General features: G+C 31.2%; 1 protein-coding gene across 5 annotated transcripts in view; it reads left to right on the plus strand.

Annotated features, from left to right (window-relative positions):
- Window positions 1-24,399, plus strand: part of LOC107140026 (centrosomal protein of 290 kDa) — an 89,203-nt gene that overhangs the window by 60,316 nt on the left and 4,488 nt on the right. For 3 of the 5 annotated variants that reach the window (XM_048804262.1, XM_048804257.1, XM_048804280.1), the window contains 13 exons: window positions 463-600; window positions 2,598-2,819; window positions 3,039-3,161; window positions 6,843-6,988; window positions 7,293-7,448; window positions 11,390-11,513; window positions 11,934-11,939; window positions 15,740-15,874; window positions 16,485-16,571; window positions 17,537-17,701; window positions 18,215-18,337; window positions 19,520-19,692; window positions 23,187-23,328. In XM_048804262.1, the coding sequence (XP_048660219.1) occupies window positions 463-600; window positions 2,598-2,819; window positions 3,039-3,161; window positions 6,843-6,988; window positions 7,293-7,448; window positions 11,390-11,513; window positions 11,934-11,939; window positions 15,740-15,874; window positions 16,485-16,571; window positions 17,537-17,701; window positions 18,215-18,337; window positions 19,520-19,692; window positions 23,187-23,328 (1,740 nt within the window). The remainder of the gene's footprint in view (window positions 1-462; window positions 601-2,597; window positions 2,820-3,038; window positions 3,162-6,842; window positions 6,989-7,292; window positions 7,449-11,389; window positions 11,514-11,933; window positions 11,940-15,739; window positions 15,875-16,484; window positions 16,572-17,536; window positions 17,702-18,214; window positions 18,338-19,519; window positions 19,693-23,186; window positions 23,329-24,399) is intronic. The other 2 variants (XM_048804286.1, XM_015482957.2) reach the window with 2 other exon arrangements.

The following is a 24,399-nucleotide window of genomic DNA, read 5'->3' on the forward strand; positions in this document are numbered from 1 at the left end:
ATTTAGGAGGTACTCCTAATTTTCTCTTAGCTCATAAAATTTACTTTCAACAAGCCTTTTCTATTCCTGTACCTATCCTTTCTACCTAAATTTAGTTAATTTCATATGGAAGGATGACTGAAATCATGAAGGAAATCGTTCACTCAGTGAATGATTTATAATATCTAAATTTGGATATTGGGGAAAAAAACATGCCTAGATTTTGTAATATAAATTGATTGATTTATGCTGGATTCTCATATCATTGTCAAGATTTTAAACCATTTTACTCAATTTGGAAAGAATTAAATATAAATCACTTATGAAAATTCATTTGAAAAGTATGTTGTGAATTTCATTTGATTAAATACATGATTTTAGGAAAATAATAGCAAGAAATAAAGGTTGTTTACTTTTTATGTCATGTTGCTCAATTAAAATATCAATTTTCCTTTAAAAATGTATGTGTGTTGTAACTTTTAGGCACTTAGTCGAGCTCTTTTGGAACTCAGGGCAGAAATGACAGCAGCAGCTGAAGAACGTATTATTTCTGTAACTTCTCAGAAAGAAGCAAATCTTAATGTTCAACAGATTGTTGATCGACATACAAGAGAGCTAAAGGTGAACATCAACATAAGCATTAATATAACTAAATTCCTGATAGTTTCCATTGAAAGGAATCCACTTTAATAATAGTAATTTTAATAATAAATAGGGGATTTGTAATGCATTATTAGTGGATAGATACACATATAGACACTTTTCAAGAATATCATTTTTTCATTCTTTTTATTGGTGTATTATAGTTGTACATAATGGTGGCAATTCATTGTTACATATTTACACATGAACACAATTAAACAATATAATTTGACCAATATAATTTTCTAGTATTTCCCCTTTACCTCCCTTCCCTCCTGTTCCCTTTTCTTTACTGTGCTGATCTGCTTTTGATTTTCATGAGATCCCCCTCCTTTCTTTTCCTTTTTCCTCTCTAGCTTCTGTTTTTGACAGAAACCATATGACCCTTGATTTTCTGAGTTTGGTTTATTTTGCTTAATGTAATGTTCTCAAGTTCCATCTATTTTCCTGAAAATGACATTATTTCATTCTTTTTTATGACCAAATAAAACTCCCTTTATGTATACATACCATATTTTCGTTCATCTATTGATGGACACCTAGGCTGGTTCCATAACTTGGCTATTGTGAATTGTGGATATGCATTTATCAGTATAGAATAATGACTTTAATTCTTTAGGATAAATACCAAGGAATTGTACAACTGGGTTATATGCTGTATCTGTTCCTAGTCTTTTGAGGAAACTTAGTATACTGATTTCCATAGTGGTTGTACTAATTTACAGTCCTGCCAACGGTGTAAAAGTGTTCCTTTTTCTCCACATCCTCTCTAGCATTTTTTATTGTTTATACTCTTGATGACTACCATTTGATTGATATGAGATGATCTCAGTGTAGTTTTGATTTCCATTTCCCTAATTGCTAATGATGTTGAATATATATANTATATATATATATATATATATATATATATATATATATATATATATGTTTGCTGGTAATTTGTACTTCTTCTTTTCAGAAATGTCTGTTTAATTCATTTGCCTATTTATTAATTGGATTATTTGATTTTTTTGGTGTTAAGTTTTTTTAGTTCATTGTATATTCTAGATACTAATCCTCAATCAGTAGAGTAGTTAGCAAAGATTTTCTTCTGTAGGTTCTCTCTTCACATTCCTAATTGTTTCCTTTGCTGTGTAGATGCTTTTTAATTAGATGTCATCCCATATATTAACTCTTGGCATTATTTCCTGAACAACATTATAATAGTAATTTTTTATTGGTAGTAATACTATTTGATCTATAATAATTTATTCAAAAGAAATACATTTAGTCAAATAAGACATTATAGGGCAAATAACATCATAATAAAACTGGCCTTCAGATTATTTTGATATTAATTGTGACTTCTATTGTAGTCACAGTTCTAGAGTGGCATATTTTTGAAAATACAGAAGCAGCTACCGTATTACACTTATTATAAGAGTATTACTCAGAAACTGTGGATAGTGATGGCTTCATGTTTCTGTCACTGTCACCATATAGAACAGCTAAGAACTCTGAATTCCTACATAATGGCTTATATATACTTCCAGGAATTACAAGCTGCCCTTTGATGTTTTGTCTTTACAAAGTAGATTAGAAACTACTTAAAGTCAGAGATTTTGTTTTATATTACTCTTAATGCTTCATAGTATTTAAAAATCTCCATGCACATTGATAGGTACTGGTTTCTTTAAAATTCAGCTATAAACATTTATTTAATTGATAAAATTTCATTTCTGGGTGTTGAAAATTAATTGCTTTAGACTTTTTTCTTTAATATAGTATTAGTTTTTGCTTCAAATAGACTTGGCTCATTTAACATGAACATGGAAAAATATATGTAGTTTGGCTTTTAATACTGTGTATTGTACTTAAAATTTTCCTTTTTCTTTGTAATAAAAAGTATTAATGGTATAGGTTCTATTTTGTGTTGCTTTTGTCATTGGTATATGTGGTGAGGATTCATGACTAAGACCTTTCTTTATCTCTAGTCACAAATTGAAGATTTAAATGAAAACCTTTTAAAATTAAAGGAAGCTCTTAAAACAAGTAAAAGCAGAGAAAACTCACTAAGTGATAATTTGAATATTTTAAATAATGAACTGCAAAAACACCAAAAAGCCTATAATAAAATACTTAGAGAGAAAGATGGAATTGATCAAGAAAATGATGAACTTAAAAGGCAAATTAAAAGACTAACCAGTGGATTACAGGTAATTTTATATTTAGTTTTGATTAATGTTTTTGATTTGTAATATATAGGTAATAGGTAATAGTTTATTTCCTCTTTTAAATTTTGTCTTCATATTAAGAGTATTATTCAGAAACTATGGGTAGTGATGGCTTCAGAAGATTTCTATAATTGGAATATTTATTGTGTATTTTTTTACTCTGCCTTTTTAGAATGTAAAGTTACATCTTATTTATTACAGAGCAAACCTCTGATGGACAATAAACAAAGTTTAATTGAAGAACTTCAAAAGAAAGTTAAAAAATTAGAAAGCCAACTAGAAAGAAGAGTAGATGAGGTGGATTTAAAACCTGTGAAAGAAAAGGTATGTGATACATCATAAGTGGTATTGGATATATATAAGGCAAGAAGTTTCCATCCTTAAGGAATTTTCAGTATGTTTAAGGAGGCACCTCTAATGTTACTCTTACTTGGGAATTGCTACTTCAACTCTATGTCAACTTCCTGACTTCAAATACTTTTACACCTTAAGTATTCAATTGTATTTATCATTTCTCTCCAAGTAACCATTTATGTAGGTAAGAACTTTTGACCTTTGGGGAAAACTGGACATTGGACATTTTAAGATTTTAAGATCTCTGCTTTGATCCATGTGTGTCCTTTTTTTATTTTTATTTATTTTTTTTGTCCTTCAGTAGGCTAGACTGTCATTTCAGGGTAAAAAAATGATTTGGAACATATTCAATATTTTCTGTAATTAATAACCCATTTGCTCATAGATTGATTCTGTCATGTGAGATAAATTGCTTAATATTTTCTTAAGGTCAACTAGCAAATCATTTTCTAATAAAAATTATTAATATAAATAACCCAAACCAAAAGTAAAATTGGCTAAAATGCATGTAACTATATTTGGTATGAAGAAGAAATGGGAATACATTGAATATACTGTTAGTATATTGAAAATACCATGCCTGGGAATGTTGCTCAGTGGTAGAGTGCTTGTCTAGCAGGCCTTGGGTTCAGTTCCCAGCTCCAGAAAAAACAAAGGAACAGAAGTTTTCTGGGGAAATATTGGTTGCTGTTAGTAGTAATGTTTGCCCTGAAACTGTGGAGGAGGTAAAATTTGTATTATAAAATTTGTATTATAAAATTTACCCAAAACATATTTAATAACTATAAGATAATTTTAGTAAAAAGAAAATTAGATGTCTATAATGGCACCAAAGAGAAAGTAGGTAATGAAATTAAAATAACTTAGTAGACTATTCCAGTATTTTCCTATGAAAACTCATTGGTGTCAATGTAATTTTGATGAAAATGATTGCATTTGTATATGTGAAGCCACAGCATGCTTTCTGTCAGAAGCTTTGTTGGTGAAATCTGCAAGATCAAAATGTCTTAACTCCTCTGGATTGCACTCTTAACTGCCTCCCTACCTGGGAGTAAGTCCAGCATTGGATACCAGTTCCTAAGCTGATTCCTATCAATAAGCCCCAGTAACCTTGTGCATTTGCCTAAATTCCTAACCTCTCTGTTTCAGTTTATTCAGTTTATTAACTTGAAATAATACTGTCTTTATTGCCATGGAAGATAATTTTGACAATTAAATGAAATAATATGTAAAAGTTTTGTAAGATATCAAGTCTAGTCTATACAAGTATAAGATATTATTATTAACTAGAAAACACAGAGGACAATCTTGATTTTAACATGTACATCCATAAACCTATTAAGAAAATTTTTTCAGGTTCCATAGTACTTGGACATTTCTAATTTATATTAAAAAAATGCTTTCATATTGAGTGTTTTGAAATTTCAGCATGTTTTTGTCTGTAAACAATATAGCAAACATGTATAAGGTAACAAAATTTCCTATGCTTTGCACTCCTTTCAGTGTACATTTATTGTTATCTGAACATACTAGACATTTACTTATATAAGTGTTTATCTTTTGTTTTCCCTGTTTGATTACAAGCTTTGATAGCAGTATCTTTGCTTGTTTTGTTCATTGTTATGTTTCTAGCATCTACTTAATAGATGATCACTATTTGTTAAATGAATGAGAATTTTAAATATACCATATTTTCCTGAGACTTTTAGTAGAGAAATATTTTGAAATAAAAACATTCTCTCCCTATCCTGTCTTATCTGCTTTTCTTCCTCAGTCTAGAACAGACCCGCGTTGACATTTGCCTTTGTTATTTCCTGTTCATTATTAAATTCCCTCAGCCTTGCTTCCCTCCTTAAATTTGAGGGTAATACAAGACACAATTTAATTGCCTAATCAGGGCAAAGCACTCCATTTCTTGCTTCAGAATCATTTATTTACATACATTATGCCCCCAAATATTATTTACATTTCTAGGAATATAGATAATTTCTTATATATATTTCAGAAAAAAGAAATTAACTATGAACCACTTATTGAAATCTTTACATTTTTTTAAAGGATACTTATTAGTCAAGCTAAATAAATAAGGTAAAAAAATTAAACCGTATTAGAAGAAGAATGTTAGAGAACTAGAGAAGATTACTTTGATAAGACAAATAATCCTAGTTAGGAATTTAAATTTAAATTTAAGTTATGAATCTCAACACTTTTAGGCCCAAAATGACCTTTTATACTAAATAATAATAATGTTTTATAATATCCCCTTCACTATTACAAATGGAATTCATGATTAATATAAACTAATTACTTAAATAATTTCAAGAATATTATTAATAATATCTCAAATAAATTTTTATAGGAAAAACATGAAAGAAAAGTAACATAAAATAATAAGTATATGACTATATTATTCATATTTCAACATGTAAGTAGTCTGACATGCTTATGTTAAAAAACAGAGGTAGTTGTGTGCTTTTACCTTTACATATCATTAATGTGAGTTGTAAGCTACAAATATAGAGTAATACAAATATGTTCTATTGGTAGTTCATCTGTCATGATTGCATTTCCAGTTATAATTTGATTTCCAAATTGATAAACTGTAATTCTCACCAAAGCAATGTCTATAGCCTTACTTTGTATAATGGCCATTGTATTCCTAGAAAATTAAGTATATGGTAAAATATTCAAAAGTTTCTTAGTGTTAGTATATGAAATGGAGATAAATGTTTAGCTCAGACAATTGTGACCAAAATTTCTAACTATATCAATGCTCAATAGGACATTTGTTGAGTACATGGGACTGTCCTATATTGCTTGGACTTTCTTTGGCTCCTTTTTAAATGACAGGCCATGACACCACCTTTAACCCGCTATGTTGCCTGCTCCTGAAATGCACTAGTTCCCTTCCTTTTCTTGTAAGCACTTATCATCAGCTGATTTACTATCCAATATGTTTTGATTTGTTTCTTGTTTTACTATATACAATTTGCTCCCTTCACCTCCTCCAACATAAAATGGTTTGTAAGATTTATGAAAATTTCATCTGGTTTATTCATTACTTCTATTCCTAGTCCCTAGATAGTATCTGGCATGTGATTAATACTAAATATTGCATAGGAGTGAAGTAATAGGCATTGAAGACTTGAATACACTGTGATTCTAGGAGATTGCAATGTTATAACAAGATCAGCTTTGGCCATTTATACATAAAAATTCTTTATTATAACCAGAGAAATAAAAAGTTGTGCTGCAGTGGTACCCAGTGAATCAAAATGCACTCTGCTGTCATATATACCTAATTTTAATTAATTAATTAATTAAAAATAAAAATAAACAAACAAAAAAAAATCTTTGTTAGAAGTTTACTTTAGCCATGATGACCTATATTAGAATTTGCATTTAAAGTCTCCTCAAGGGTGTTGGCATTAGTCATTTGTGCCCCAGAATTTTGTCTGACAGGTAATAGAATAAAGCCTACTTAGAGTGAAGCTTGGCATGTCTAAAGATTTTAGGAATTATATAGCAAATGAACCAATTATCATTTGCTTAGAAGTATTAGTTCACTGTTGTTCTTGGTAGATTATAATTTGTGAGTTTAAAAAATAAAATAATTTTTATGATTTTCTAACACATATGTATTGTTTACAGAGTGCTAGAGAAGAATTAATTCGGTGGGAAGAAGGCAAAAAATGGCAAACCAAAATAGAAGGAATTCGAAACAAGTTAAAAGAGAAGGAGAGAGAAGTCTATACCATCACCAAACAGCTGAATACTTTGAAGGATCTTTTTGCCAAGTGAGCTTAAATTTCATTGTAACACTAATTATGCATCCAATCTATTGACCCAGAAATTATATTGTTTTGTCATAGTTGGTAATATTAGCCTTTTTCTATTTTAATTATTTATTATGTATGATTCAGTTTTTATTTATTTTATCAGTTTTAAATGAAATTTCCTATGGTTTAGAAGTAAGTTGATTCAGATTAAATACAGAATGGTATAATTGCCATATGTTGGTCTGATAAGCTGTAGTTTAATAAATTGAATAAGCAAAATACTAAGTGGTTTATTTTCATGATTCTATATTAAATTTCACAGAGCTGACAAAGAGAAACTTACTTTGCAGAAGAAACTAAAAACAACTGGCATGACTGTTGATCAAGTTATGGGAGTGCGAGCTTTGGAATCAGAAAAAGAGTTGGAAGAATTAAAAAAGCGAAATCTTGACTTAGAAAATGACATATTATATATGAGGTAAGTTATTACATGGAAATGTAGTACCTATTGTAATGAAAAGCTGCTTGACCCATATATTTGGAAATAATGTGTGTTGTTTCAATTTGGGGTTGTGTTGGTTTTCTTTTCCCAAGTGAAGTTGAGATATTCCTAATGTAATTCTAGATTGTACTATTGTATTACTGACCTTTAAGTATTATATTGTGAACCTCTAGGTCTTGTTTAAATTCTATGGAAAATGTAGATGATTTGTTTTAGCTTGTAATCTGTCTAATTGGTTAGGTTAAGGCCTCAAGTTGCACCCTCCTTTCTGTGGGTTATGGTTCCTTTGTCAGTTCTGTTTTCAAAGCTTTTTTAGTGCCGTTCAGATCTGTTCTGTCTGTGCACTTACCAGTCAACAGTCTGGTACATGGGCAGTGTTTTATTCAGTTCTCAGAACCCTTAGTATTGTGATTTGATTAGGATCAGATCTATATAGTGTGCAGCTGAATGGTGAGCCCAGAAGTCCGTAAACAACTTTGTAGCTCAAGAAATGTCTCCCTCTCTTTATGATACTTCCTATTTCCTTAGGGTTCCCCATTTTGGTACTTCATACAAATCTGGGACTTCAGTTAAACCCACCATGCTATGTACTTCATTAGTTGTACATGTCTGTAGCTGAGTCAGCAATAGGAGGGCAGAAAGCAGGAAGACAAAAACTATTTTTTGCCCTTTCACTTTGATATTACAGCTCTACCAATTAGAGAAAAAGATCCTACTCAAAAATTTCAGCTGTTGAGGGTTCCCATTGAAGCCTTTGCGAAAACCATGGAGTTGCCTGAGGGCTGGAGCATGAGACCACCTAGAAAGGACAAAAATAATAAGATTTTTTTATTCTTTGTGTTTCCTTTCTTCTTATTTGAGTTAGAACTAGAAAGCTTCTCTAGAACTTTTCCCTTCAGTGCTGACTACCTCCAGTTTCACATAACATGTTTCAAATAATGTGTTCAGGCCAATTACAATAGGAGAAAAGAAAAAGTTAAATTCATTGCCTGTCACCTGGTACTTAAATTCTGGTATTCTATCCTTGACTGCCTTATATGGTTTAGTTTTCAGTATCCTCAAGTAGTTGCTCATGGGAGAGAGACAGGATTGAGTGTGTTTATTCCATTGTACCTGGAACCACCACTTACCCTCCACCTGCGGCCATCATGCCGTTTCATAAGAGAGTCTTTGAGACTTGTTTTCCTCTTTCCAGACTGTCTTCCATATACTGTAGTAATAAAAAGCAAAATAAAATGTTGTCCTGTCATTATAATTTTTGTTTCACATATTTCTTCCAAGATGAACTTTGGTTTGTTATAAAGAATTTGTTATTTCATCTGCTAAGTGCTTACAATATCATAATCTGTAATCATGTTAATAATCATTTTCAAAGTCTGGAATCTACATATAATATTTAGATGTGATATTTATCCTTAATAAATTTACCATGGCTTTGTCTATTAATCTTTAATAATTACCTTTACTGCTTCTTTTTAAAAATTTATAATCATTTTTAATTGTCATAAAAATTGAATATATTAATGTGATGTTTTAATACATGTATGAACTATATAATGTACAGTCAGGGAAAACATATCTATCTCCTCAAACATTTATCATTTCATTGAGACAAAAACATTGAAAATCTATTATTTTTATGAGAAATATAGTACGTTATTGTTATCTGTAGTCACCCTAGTGAACACAAGAATTTATTTCTCCTATCTTAACTATAATTTAATATCCCTTAACCAACCTTTTCCCATCCCTCCTTTCTGCACGCTCTCCCTAATCTCTATTCTACCCTCAAGTTCTGTGAGATAAATTTTTTGTATTCCATGTATGAGTAAGATCATGTGGTATTTCTGTTTCTGGCTTTTTTCACTTAATACAGTGTCCTCCAGTTCCATACATATTGTCACAAATGACAGGATTTGACTTTTTTTTTTTTTTTGACTGAATAGTATTCCGTGGTTTGTGTTTGTGTACTACATATCAATTCTTTAGTTGATGGACACTTACATTGTTTCTGTTTCTTGACTACTATGACTAGTACTGTAATAAACATTGTAGTTCAGATGTCTTTTCTACATAACAATTTCCTTTCCTTTGTGTGTATACATTAGGCATCATAGTGGTATTGCTGGATCATATGGTAATTCTATTTTTAATTTTTTGAGGAACCTCCATACTACTGATTTATAGTCCCACCAACAGTATATAAGGATCTTTCTTCATATCCTTACCAGCTCTTATTATCTTTAGTCTTTTTGATAATAGACTTTCTGTTGTGAAGTGGTTTTGATTTTCTCATTGTGATTTTGATTTTCATTTCCCTAAGGACTAATGACATCGAATGTTTTATTCATGTGCCTCTTGGCCATTTGCATGTCTTCTTTTGAAATTTTTAAATTAGATTGTTTTTGCTGTTAAGCTTTTAGAGTTCTTTATCTATTTTGGAAATTAATTTCTTGTCAGGTGTATAGTTTGTAAATATTTACTTCCATTCTGTATTTGTCTCTTGATTTTGTTGATTATTTCCTTTGCTGTGCAGAAGCTTTTTAGTTTGATATAATCCAGTTTAATTTTGTTTTCATTTCCTGTAGTTTTGAGAGTAGTGCTTCTTTATTAATGTCTAATATTGTGTCAGTATGAATGTGATATGGACCTATGAAGTGGAGCACCTTTACATAATATTCTGGTGGACTCCTAACTTACATTCCATCCTCTTTCCATTTAAGTTACTATTTTTTAAATTCTTCATAATTTTCCTTGATAGGAAAAAAAGATCAAGAAATTCTTTCTCTTGATAACTGTTTAAAGTTACTATGTAGTCCCCAGCAATGGATCTTTCTCTTCCATTTTTCTGAATCTAAACCTATGTTATAAACAAGCAAACAAACAAACCTCTTTCAGTAGCCTTTGTAGTTTTTGCAAGGATCAAATCATTTTACTTTTGAAACCTTCTAACGCTTTTAAGGGCCTATTATTATTATTATTATTATTCTATGTGTTAATCTGTAAAGGCTGTAGTAGTTGGAGAAGATTTCATACAAGAAACTATCTTGTCTTTTCAAATTCAAAGAACTTCTGAATTTTAAGGATCAATTTCAGATATGAATCACTCTAGCAGAGATATAGAGGCAAGAGTGAATATTTCATGTTTGGGTCAAAGTAGATTTATTTGCCTGAATAAAGGTAGTCTCCTGGACAATAAGGTTGGTTGTGCCAGATTATGGAGGGTGATGTAGACCAGGCAGACATGTTTAAATTCAAAGTGACAGATTATTATCTGGAACCATTAAGAAATTTTTTATATCTTTGAGCTTTTTGAGACTGACTATGGATATTATGCATTTATTACATAATGCTTTTAGAATAGTGGATATTTTAACTGTCTTATATAATGACATATAAATTGATATACATGCTATTTAAAAATATGGAATATATTTCTTTTTTTTTTTTCCTTTGGTGCCGGGGATTGAACTCAGGGGTACTCAACCACTGAGCCACATCCCAGCTCTATTTTGTATTTTATTTAGAGACTGAGTCTCATTGAATTGCCTGGTGCCTCGCAGTTGCTGAGGCTGCCTTTGAACTCTCGATTCTCCTGTCTCAGCCTCCCAGACCTCTGGGATTACAGGCAAGCACCGCCACTCCCAGCTGGAATGTATTTCTGTAATTGTTTTTTATTGGTCAAACTGCATTTCTTACCTGACAGTTTAAAGGAGTCCTTCATTAAATCCTCTGTAGAGGATTATTTTAAAATATAAATTGTGATGGCAACGTTTATATTAAAATTTTGGAGTTTTGAAAAAAGTAAAACGTATACTTTATTAATAAATATATTGCAGTTTCTTTCTTTTATGCTATATTTTAATATTGTAAAATTTAGGTTTTCGCAATACAGAGTCTATGGTTGTTGTTTGTAGGACCCATCAAGCTCTTCCTCGAGATTCTGTTGTAGAAGACTTACGTTTACAAAATAAATACCTTCAAGAAAAACTTCATGCTTTAGAACAACAACTTTCAAAGCAGGAATATTCTAAGCCTTCAGTGAGTATACATCTTTTCTTTCTAGTTTTAAATGCATAAAAGCATAATCAGTTCATTCCAGAAACATTAGATTCTTCTCATTAATATCAAATATAGTAAATTCAACTTTTATTTTTACTAGATAATGATGTATAGTAGCTTCTTTAATCCTAACATAATAACTTAAGACTTTAATATTTGCATAAAGCTTCATTACAATTGATTTCTAAAAATTCTAAATGAAGCTATCATGAAGTTTTTTATGATAGGAGCCTATAACTAAATGTGAAAATGTTGTAGTAATGTTTCTATTCTCATGTTTATGTTTCTAGTTTATAGAAGATTCATTAATGAATAATGTAGAATTGTTTGTTTGATCTCATTTTAAGTAATACATATATTTTATGTTTTTTCCTTTTCATGTTTCTTCTACTTCAACAGAATCTGGTATGTGACACAACTATGTATTCTACCCTTAGTAGTGTTAATAAATACAGACGTAATACTTTTCACAAAAGAACACTTTGTTCAGGAACAAGGAAAAAAAACCCTAAGATTTAAAAATAGAGAATAAATTCCAGAAACAGTTACATCATCGTTAATACCCTATGGTGTTAATTAAAGAAACACAAAGTAAAAATGTTGTAGCTCCTATTAAGTTAAATCAGAAGCAGTATCAAACAGATCAGGTCCATTTAGGTCAACTAATGATAACCTGAGAGATTTTGACTCAAATTTTGAGTCTGCATCAGATCCTAAAGTTGAGAAAGTTGATCAAAAATATTTTGAAAATGGTAGGCAGGAACATAAAAAGGAGAAAGAGAATGAGATAGGTAAAAATGAGGGGGGAAAAAAAAGGACCACACAGCTAAAGATGTGGTTCACAACTATGCAGATCCCAGAGAATCTACTATCTAGGACCATAATCATTCCATAGTTGCTGATACAGTGAATCATTGTGCTGTGGATGGTGCACATACAAATCATGAAACTGGTCTCATCAATTCAGCCAAGAAATGAATGTCCCTGGTAAAATTTTCACATTCCTTTATTTCTTTGTTAGCTGAATTTTCTTAGGCCAATTCTAAAAAACATATAGTTCCAATGGGATAAAATCTGTAGCATTTGTAAAAAAACAAACAAAAAAACCCCAGGAACTATTAATAAACTTTGCCTTAAGCCCTAATTTTAACTGATTATTAACAAAATTAGTGGTTTTGCATTTCCTAATTCAGTTTAGAACTTACTGAATAGTAGTAGAAGGAAGGCACTCTATATGTGTTAGTATTGCCTTAGATATTTCTAATTCAGACAGCTGTTTGCAAGTAAAAGCTCACTACAGTGAATATCAGGAATATTTTGTTGCAGTGATATATAGCAGGTTCACTTAGTGATCTTTTTGCCATGGATGGTAATATACTTTTTAATAATGAGAAAAGGGAGCTTTCATGTGTTGTCTGTGTTGTTTTAGGCTCTGTACCTAAGTATATTTCTCAACATATTTTGCAAAATATTGTTCATATTTTACATAGGAGGCTTAAAGAATAAGTATCTCTAGTGACCCTGTAGAAACAGAATCAGGCTTTAAATTCAATCTAATTCTAGTTTCTGAACTTTTGTATATATACTACTTTGGGTCCATTTATATTGAAGTACAGAATTAAGACAAGCTTGTTTCCAGTTCAAATAACATGTCGCCTTTTTTCTTTATCCTTTCTACCTCTGATGTTCCAGTCATGCCTAACCATCAACTAATATTACACATCTAGGAGAAAATAGATGAAAGTGATTTAATTCTTATTTTATTTCTTTATCCAGGTTCATAAATTTTTTTCTTTAACTTCATAATTAATGAGAAAATTTGAGATGCCTAGTATGTATTATCTAATTTCCATCCACTAAGGATTTGATATTAAGCAATTTATGACTTTTAGTGGGATCATTCTTCAATAAAACACGTGGGAAGTCCTATGAAGTTCATCATACAAGAAATCCATTTATATTATCATAAATAGAAAGTTTTATTAGAATTTATTTTCCAAAGATTAGGAGAATATGATCTAATATCTTGTTTTATTTTCTGAGGATAGAAAGAAAAAGTGATTCACATTCACTTATAGTAATTGCATTCATATTTTAGTGAGAAATATGTTTAGAAACTATTCTCATGTAAAATCTTCATCACATAGAATTCTTCTCTTCTGTGAGATTTAATATTTTTTATTTATCAATCAGTGGTACTTATAGGTGATTTAGCATTCATAGATTCAGATAGCTACCACAGACACAAGAGACAAAGATAGGGAAACAGAACAGCTTAGAGACAAAGAATTAAATATTCCCATGTCTGAAGTGAACTTAAAAGATATCCTCTCTAGTGCCTTTATTCATAAGATTCAAAAACTTGATAGTCTTGTAATTGGTAGGGTTTACTTTATGTTAACTTACTCACACTGAATTAGAATATATGCCTGGGTAGTCTGAATAAGTGGGAATATGTTACTGTGGTTTATAGGCATCTTCTTTTTCTTGCTAATATGTGCCTATGCATACTCATTCCCTTAATCTGGTGAACACATGCAGTCTTCCTGCCAGTGTTCTGCTATATGCCTCATCAGAATCAGACATCTGTCCAAAATTTCTTTACTTTTCCATTTCCTGTATTGTGATTTCTTTACTTTTACTGTGTTTTACCTTAGAAAATACATTTATGGAGTTCCTTTACTTTCTAACAAAAGTAACAAGTATAATGTAGATTTCAATAATTAAATCACTATTAATAGAACCATGTATAACATGTAGATTTATTGATATATTTTAAGAACTATAATATCCATGGAATTATTGACTTTATTGAACCGTTTGAACCAATAGATGGAGAAAGTTTAAGGAAAAAGTACTAAAGCCGTGCCCTGCACTTTCACAAAATTATTTTATATGATGCTGTAACAGTTCTATGAAGTAGGAGGTAATCAACCCAGTTTATAGAAAGAATAATCAAGCACAGTTTTCTCTTTCAAATACCTTACAGTTTAGCCTAAGAAATAAAAGTGAACATAAAAAATAACCAAGGTAGATTCTTGCCAAAAGAAATGCAAATGTAGTATTAATGCATTTCAGAGAGGGAGTAATTACCTCAAGGAATACAGAAATGCTTTCTAATTGAGGCACTTCTTTTTTAGATTAGAGTGCATAGTTTGGGCTGCCATTACTGAATAAACTATATTTGCCCACCATAGGCACACATTCCACATCTGAAGATTCAACCAACCATGAATCAGAAATATTCAGGAAAAAAATCGCATATGTACTGAATATGTACAGACCTTCCTTTTCATGTCATTAATCCCTAAGCAATATATTGTAATTAACTATTTACACTGTATTAAGTGTTGTAAATAATCTAGAGGTGATTTAACATATATAGGAGGATGTGTGTTATATGCATATGTGCTATTTTATTTAAGGGACTTGACCATCCACAGATTTTAGTATCCTTTGGGGGAAGGTGGGATTGTCCTGAAATTGATCTCCAGGGGAGACTAAGGGATATCTGTACTACAGATCTGTGGCTCAAGCAACAGAAATTTATGGTCTAACAATTCTGGAAGATAGATGTTCAAATATCAAGGTGTGGGCAGGGTTGGTTCTTTCTGAAGTCTTTACAGGAAAGATCTATTCTAAGTCTTGGCTTGTAACTGGCCCTCTTCTCTCTATGTCCTCAGATGCCCTTTCCTCTATGCATCTCTGGGTCCAAATTCCCAAACTTCCCCTTTTGATAAGGATACCAGTCATACTGGATTAGGGTCTACCCTAGTTATGGCATTTTAATTTAATTACTTCTGCAAAGACCCTGTCTCCAAATAGGTTGCATTCTGAAGGTGCTATGAGTTAAAATTTAACATACAATTTGGGGGGTGGAGGGATTATAATATTACTGTATAACAATTATACAACCTTTATTTTGCAGTAACAAAACCAGCATAAACTATTTAACTATTATGAGAGTATGTATGAAAACATTATACATATGAAGGTTTCTATTTTAAATAAAAGGAAACTATATTACTTTTTATCTGTAAGTTTTATATTCCAACTTAATTATCTTTTCTTTAGGGCTCTCCAATTTTTTTCACATTCTCTTGAGAAAAAAATTTTCCTTTTGATATAGTATTTTCTAATTCAGTATGTCTTATCTGGCTCTAATTTATTAAACTTTAAAAATTCCAAATTTAATTTTCCTGAAGACTTCTGGAATAGAGTCAGATGAACATTGTCAAAAAGAACAGGAGCTTCAGAAGGAAAACTTGAAGTTGTCATCTGAAAATATTGAGCTAAAGTTTCAGCTTGAACAAGCAAATAAAGATTTGCCAAGACTAAAGGTAAATTTAATGGGCTTTATTATATTAAGAAAATCAAATGCCTGTAACATTTCTGCACCACACATCTAATTGTTATATTTACTTATATTGTTAAAAAATGCATATTCATAAAATGTTAGGTAAGATTACATTTAAACAAGTCAATATAGTATGTAAGTTGATGTTAAATGCTAACAATGGTCACACTTGAAAATATAAGGATAATTGTTTCTTTTAGAAAGTTTGCTTTATTTTGATCTTAATAAGTTGGTTTTTAAAATTCAGTATTCTGTATGTTAGCCTATTGATGGGAGTCTTTCTTTTTGTCATAGCTAGAACTTTATTCTCTCCTTTTCTATCACGTAAATTATGGGACAGTTTCAGAGATCTAATCCCAAATTTGTATTGTACCCTAAGGCAGTAATATAGAAAATATTTCTTGAAAGTTTATATATAAAATATTCTCTTATTAATTGAACATATGTCTTTAGTTCAGAATATTCCTTGTTAGTCTAGAGACCCAGTTGCTTAATTTGACTGTACAATTGAAAACGTTACTTCAGATGAATTGGTTTTTTTTCCTTTTCAGTGATGATAATTATGTCAGATTGCTACATATTTTATCTTTCAGAATCAAGTAAGAGATTTGAAGGAAATGTGTGAGTTTCTTAAGAAAGGAAAGTTTGAAGTTGAGCGAAAACTTGGTCATGTTAGAGGGGTGAGTATGTTGCTTGGGAATCCAGGACCAAAGGTTTAGGCCTCCATTGATTTCATGTTAGTGAGTGGCATAAATAAATAAAACCAATCATAGTTCAAAAACTCATTCCAGTAATAATGTTAAATATATGATGGATTTAGTTAAAATTTGAAGAGTATTATTATTATTAGAAAAATATTCAGAGCAAATATCTTTGTGATGATCAGCAACATTTTTTCAAAAATGAAAATATATGTGTACACTATAAAAATTTACAATTTTATGTTGATCTAAAAATTTTTTAATTTATAAAGAAAGTAAATATGTTTGTTAGTTATATAAAAGTTTATATATCAGGGTTATTCATGCTATAGCATGAATGCTAACTCAAATGTAAATAAAATGAGCACATGATTTTATTAAACTATTAACTATTTTTGATTATAAGAAATTAAATTTATTGATGGGTAGCCTACCTCTGTTGATATATTTATACAAGGATTTTTGTTTCAGATGTCTTCTATTATATTGATCAGAAGCTGAATTCCTAAGCAGTGGCTATTCTTAGAGAAAATTGCATCTTTTAAATTGCAGCCAAAATTTGATTACCAATGAGCTATATTTCAGTTTTTCTTTTTGATTTTATTCCATATAAAGAAAATTTTGGTATACTGGAGAGAACATTAGCTAAATAGAATATTTGAATTTATTTATTTAGATCAGACATCAAAGCCTGCCTATTTAAGCTGTTACTTACTAATTACGTGCTTGTAGGAATGTCAAATTCTCTAAGTCTTGGTTTTTTGTATATGAGAATTATAAATCTTATAGGTTGTTATAAGGATATTTTAAATTGACACAGGTTTGGGGATCAAATATTAGGAATTATTAATAATGAGCACAGTAATAAACCTGTTGTGTTGGTACTTCAGTATCATAGTCTATGAAATGTTTGTTAAATTATAAATTGGCATATTCTCTTACAGTCTGGTAGAAGTGGAAAAACAGTCCCAGAACTAGAAAAAACCATTGGTTTAATGAAAAAAGTAGTTGAAAAAGTCCAAAAAGAAAATGAGCAGTTGAAAAAAGCATCCGGAATACTGACCAGTGAAAAAATGGCTAATATTGAGCTAGAAAATGAAAAGTTAAAGGTAACATTTTTAGTATGATCATTTTTTAATGGGAGTGCTTTATTAATTTTAATTTTTTAGGAAAAATTTAAACATTCTACAAAATGGCTTTAATACATGTACATATTTTATGCAAACAGAAAAACCTAAATTGGAGGAAAAGGTAAAAATATTTACTGAATGGCTCCCCTTATCTTCCTTATTTCAAGACCAGTTTGTTTTCTCATAGATTAATTACCTGTGTATTTTTAAAAATACAGGTGCCCAAGATCCTGAATAATCTGATTATTTGATGACATGTTCTAAGATAGGTGTAGTGAGAGGGTTGTTTTTGTAGTTTAAGTCATCAAATGTGTAGCCAAGAGTTGGGTACTGCTATTCTAGATGACCAGTATTTAAGGAAAGACCTTAATTCTGATCATATCAAATATAGTCTCTAAAACTATCTTGAATTAAATTTTATGAGTTTACAAGTACCATTTATTTGACTACCTTGTTTTGATCTTTTTTCTTTTTTCTTTTTTTAATCACCAGGCTGAATTAGAAAAACTTAAAATTCATCTTGGACGTGAGTTGAGCATGCACTATGAATCCAAGACCAAAGGCACAGAAAAAATTGTTGCTGAAAATGAAAGGCTTCGTAAAGAACTTAAAAAGGTATGACTTTTATGATTAATTATAATCATTAATTTATGTTTTAATTAAGTAGTATATCTTGGCAGTACTGAAAGTAGAAAAGAGCATTTGTTTAAAGTAGATAGTAAGTGGTTTAGGAATTGTAGTGAGAGATTTAAGAATATGCCTGTCATTACTTTGAAGGACATTGAAATAAACAAATAAATTTAGAGTCAATATAATTTAAAGCTACTCATTCTGAATTCAGTTCCTAGTTCTATTACATATTAATCTTAGGAACTGGGGCAGGCTACTTAACCTAATCTCTCTTCCTCAGTTCCCACATATATAAGTTTGGGAATAAGAACTATACCTATCTCACAGAATTGCTGTAGGATTTAAGTGACTTAATCTTTATGCACATGCCTTAGAACAATACTTAATTTCCAGTGAGAAGTATATGAAACTCTTTGGTTAAACAGTAAGATTTCTTTGTATTTAAATGACAAAATATATTCCTTGCTCTGAGCAAGTAGGTATTGTTATTTATATGGATAATTTAGTGAATACATTGAAATGAATATTGTGAAAGCTAGTTAGAATAGTAATTGAATGCATTGTGAGGCCAGAGTAATGTTGTTCCTTGAAGGTGGATGTTTAATAATAGAAACAATCTGTTATTTACATATGGCTTATGCTTATAGCCAGGTGTCTTAAGTGTTAGGAAATCAAAACACAGAATCTTTTAAATGTGTAAAGAGACAATCTATCTAATTATCCTAAAAATATTAAGAGAAACAATGAAAATTTTAAAGTAACCACTAGAGTCCATTACTTGTAAATATATTTCTCTGAGCTCATTATATGATCTTTTGTTCTAATTATCATCATATTGATGTTTTAGAAGAAGAGAAAGATTACATTTTGATTTCAGATTTAATCAGCATTTAGAACTTCAGGTTATTTATGTTTTCCAATTTGTAATGGTAATTTCAAATACATTGTATCTGTGAGGACAGTGTTATGTTTTATTATAATGTACTAATTATCTTTTTTTTAAGAGAGAATTTTTTTAATATTTATTTTTTAGTTTTTGGTGGACACAACATCTTTATTTTATTTTTATGTGGTGCTGAGGATGGAACCCAGCACCCCGCGCATGCCAGGCAAGCATGTTACCGCTTGAGCCACATCCCCAGCCCACTAATTATCTTTTAATGATAGGAAACTGAAGCTGCAGAGAAACTACGGATAGCGAAGAATAATTTAGAGATATTAAATGAGAAGATGACGGTTCAACTAGAAGAGACTAGTAAGAGATTACAGATTGCAGAAAGTAGAGGTCCACAACTTGAAGGTGCTGACAGCAAGAGCTGGAAGTCAATTGTTGTTACCAGGTAGGACCAAATAGTTCAAAACTTGCCCAGCATTTAATCATGTTTGATTCTGGTATCATTGATTTAAAAGATGAGCCCATTCTGAGTAACTTAGAAATTTCCTGATGAATAATTTGTTATTTACTTTAGCATATTACTCCCTTTTATTCTATGCTAGCATTTCCAGAAAATCTTTTTCTTCTCTAAAACATTTAACTAGTTTGGATGGCAGAGAATAGAACGGAACAGAACTTGATGTGCATCGTAAAGCTGCTGTAGAGCTTGATGTGCATCGTAAAGCTGCTGTCAGCCATGAGCCTGGGCTAACACTTCCCATCTTTTCCTGAGTGCTCCTTTTCTTCAACTGAAATCTCAGCTTCCTTTTTCACTTTGCAATGCTGGAAATTGAACTCAGAGTCTTGTGCACACATGCAACAACAGCTTCTTGACTGTTGTTCATTTTCTATTTCAAGTATGAGCTAGAAACATTTGAGCTGTCTTGTCACATTCTGTGACATACAGGATCTAATGAACTGCATTACTATTTGGAGTTAAATACTAGAGAAGTTTCTCTTCAGAAAGCCTCAGTAGATAAATGCAACACAGCTTTAGTGTTTCTGGCCTCTGCTTTTTGGTACTCAGTTTTGTTTTTTTTCCCACCATGTGAACCTTTTCTATAAGTATTTGGGATTTCTGCCTGTGAAACTAATTTATATGATACTGCCATCATGATTATGATAAGTTGCTAAAAGACTGGTGTCATTCCCATTTCCAACTCAAGAAGTCTAGAAGTTAGTAACCAGTAGGATCCTTTGTCCTTTTCCACCAAAAGTTTTCCTCTGTGAAGTTGTATTCTTTGTCATCAGCACATCTGTTGCTCCCATTCAAAAGGCAAAGACATCTTTGTAGTTCCATATGGTCTTACCTTCCTATTTTCCAATTTGAAGTCTACATCTGCCCTACCTGCTCTTTAGAATGACTTTGATGGGGACAGGGTGGCATCCATCATCACTACAAATAGGATGGGAATCTTAGCAGTGTTAGACTATAGCAAGTCCCACAATAAGGCTTGTTGCACTGTACTTGCCCCATCAGCCCAGTCTAAGGAGAAAAAAGAAAGGTTAATAAGCAGGCATATTAAAAGACAGCCCAGAAGTCTCTGTGGTCTTGGAGAAGTCGTCCTTGATTCCTGTTCTGATACCATACCAAAATAAGTCAGAATCCATCCTTCTGCCCTATAGCTGACACTTTTTCCATCTACAAACTGGGAATAAGTATTCTGTCAGAAGGTGAGTATTAGGGTGCAAATATCAATTGTGATACTAAGAAGGGGAGAAAGGTCCCATTTTTTTCTTCTTGGACACCAGCTGTGACTCTATGTTTATTTCTTGGTCATTCATTTTTTTCTTCTGTAATCACATAAGATCTCAGAATTTTGAGTTACTCTGAGATTTATTTGTTCAGCAGATATTTATTCTGTACCTGCTACTCCCAGATTCTGTGCTTTAAGCTGCATATTACTTCTCAAAAGCTATCTTGCCTGGGTTCCTTGAGAGCCAGGTGACTTTTATGGCTTAGATAGACCTAATTACTGTGACCTTGACTGAATGATATATCTTTGTGGGCTTAAGTTATTCTCATTTATGGAGAACATAATCCCCATCTTCCTTTTCTAGAAGGACTCTGTGAGACTATAAAAGAAATTATTAGGGTAAAAGAATTATTACAATTTGTGAACAGTTGGTATGAGACTTAGCCATAGTTGAAGATAACATTTTATATTTTGGATCACTTATATGTTGTTGTTCTGAGAACTGTACAAGTAACTAAGCATAGACAATGTCTCTAATAAACCAGTTTGAAGAAGAAAAAAGTCCAGGTAGTAGCTTCTTGACAGAGATAAGCCTCATTCTGATTCTTGACCTTCAAGTTGCCTAAATCTGTCTTGTTCCCATCCCCACTCTTGGCATTGGGGGCTGGGTCTAAAAGTATTAATGCTGAGGTCTAGGAGTGATAGCACACACCCAAATCAGTGAAGCTGTTTAGAGAGCACTTTTGGCACCTTTGGCACTGGAGGACTATTTCATGCTGAAATCCTTATAGTTGCTTTATTCTTTACTCAAAAAATTTATTAACATGTATTCTGTGTCCTACATTATGCTGAGATAGCTCAGGGTTATTTGGGGGCCATTTTAGATGGGGTAATTAGAAAATTGGTAATTGGGTGGCTATGAACAGAGAAATGGAGGAAGTGAAGGAGTAAACTTCTGATCACTATTATTCATCTTTAACAAATATTTGGTAGATAGTCCTTGTCAAATTAAGAACATTCCCTCCTAATTTAAGTTTCTAAAGTCCATCAAAAGCTATTTGAATATATTTAGACAATCATAACTGTCCTTTCATTTACTGTTCAGATTTTGTTTCCAGAGAAATACTAGCTTTTTAAAATTAGCTTAAGGCATTTCAGGTATTTTTTTTTCTTTCTTTGGAAAAGTTTGAATATTATAAAAGACAGCCTAGAAGGTATGGTGTACCTGTACAACTATGAGTCTCAATTTTTAAAAAAATGTTTTTGAAGTCTGAAATATTATCATTTTCTTGATGGTTGCAAATCTGGACTTTTAGATTAAAAGCTTCATCCTTCCCCATCATGCACTGTTTCTCTGAGCTGCGCTTTTGAATACTTTGTTCCTTCTCAATGAAATGTCTTTTTATTTATTTTTTTCTGCCTGGATATCTGTTCTCTGTATAACATACAATGAGAAAAGCTTTCATTACCATCTTTATCTTCTTAAGAATATCTAGTAATGTGAATTTGGTATTCTGATGAATTTAACTTTGTATTTTCTTGTTTTGTGACTGAAAAATTTTAATTTTACAATTTTACAGTGGTCAAATTCAGGCTTCATCATTATTTATAATCTTAGGAAACATCTAAATTCTCTAATTAGCTCATCTGTGAATTATGGATACTTATCTCTTGTCTTTGCCTTTTTTAATTTATTAAAGCTGGATGTGTAATAATAGGAAGAAAAATATAAAATATTATAAAAATTTTCTGAAGTCAAAAGTACTTCATTTAATAGATCCAGGTATCATACTTCCAAAACTGTGAAGCTCCAAATTCAGGCGCAGCAGTGTGTGTTTATGAAGTTAGAGTTGGTATACTGACACCCCATATTCCTTTCACCATGTTGATATTCCCTCGTGTGTGCTAGCAGTCTTGCCCATGGCTTCTACTTCTGTCCCCATAGTCCTAGTATGGACCCACAAGCTCTTCAGGGGCCCCTTGCACAGAAGTATGTGTATGAGCTGGGAGACTTCTCTTGTCTCTCTCTTGTCGTCACCTTTTAATATTAAATAATTACATAACCTTTTAAAAGAAATTTTCCTAAGAGACTATAGGTAGTAAGATTATTGCTTATTTTTAATGTGATAATTTGCACTGACTTTTAAATGATTAAGAAAAGCTATGTGCCATATTTATACTTTTTTTTTTTTTATACTTTTAGAATGTATGAAACAAAGTTGAAAGAACTGGAAGCAGATATTGCCAAAAAAAATCAAAGCATTACTGACCTTAAACAGCTTGTAAGTGAAGCAACAGAGAGAGAACAGAAAGTTAAGAAATATAATGAAGACCTTGAACAACAGGCATGCAATATGATTTTTCTTTATATGATAAAATAATGCATCAAATTATTTTTCTACTTCATACAATGAAATTCCTTGCATTGTATGAAGTAGAAAAAAACAACACTTGATAATTTCTCCCTAGGAGGCCCATCTAACTGAATGGCACCACCACCATTTCATTCATTTATGTAAGATAAAAACTAGATCATCATTAACTTCATTTCTTCTGATTCCTCTCATCTTTTTCATGATTAAATCATTTCAGCTATTTTTTTTCAAATATATCCCAAATAAGAATACTGTGCAGCATCTTCATCACTTACCATTCTTATGTTAATCTCCTAACTGTTGTCTTAGCTTCCCTTCTCATGTCATTTCACCTCCATATTTCTGGAGGTGAATTATTTCTCCATAATTTCTGATTATTTGACGTGGTTGTCAAATAATCCTTTGAAAGCATTAAGCAAATTATAACAGTAAGACTTGTTAGCTACCCCAATTTTTTATTATAACACTATCACACACAGAATCTTACAATGGTTCTCTGTTACTCTAGAATAAAACTTTATAGTGAAGTATAACCTGTAAAGACATAATTGGTCTGCACCTATTTTTTTTTCCTTCAGTCTCATCATATGCCACTTTCCCCTTAATTTAGTGTTTTAGCCATATGCTTTCCTTCAATCCTTTGAACAAACCAAACTCATTTAAAGTTCAAATATTTGCAAATGCTCCTTTGTTTAAAATACTATTCACCCAATATTATCATAGTCCATTCCCATACTTTGTCTGTCTTTAAATAGAGGCTCCTCAGAGAGTCCTTCCCTAACCATAATCCAATACTACCTTTCTCCACTCTCTTTTCTTGTCCTGGATTATTTTTCTTGATGGTTCTTTCTTCTCTCGGATTGTTATCACATAACATGTCATATTATATGCTTACTGTCTTCACTAACTAAAAGGACCATGCAAGAAGGGACTTTGGCTGTTATATTCACTGCTATATCCTCTGTACCTAGGACAGTAACTCACATGCAGTAGTTAATAATTGTTGAATGAATGAAGAGTAAAAAGAAATAAAAATGTGTC

Source organism: Marmota marmota, unplaced genomic scaffold (genome assembly GCF_001458135.2).
Source record: "Marmota marmota marmota unplaced genomic scaffold, marMar, whole genome shotgun sequence".
NCBI classification, from domain to species: domain Eukaryota; kingdom Metazoa; phylum Chordata; class Mammalia; order Rodentia; family Sciuridae; genus Marmota; species Marmota marmota.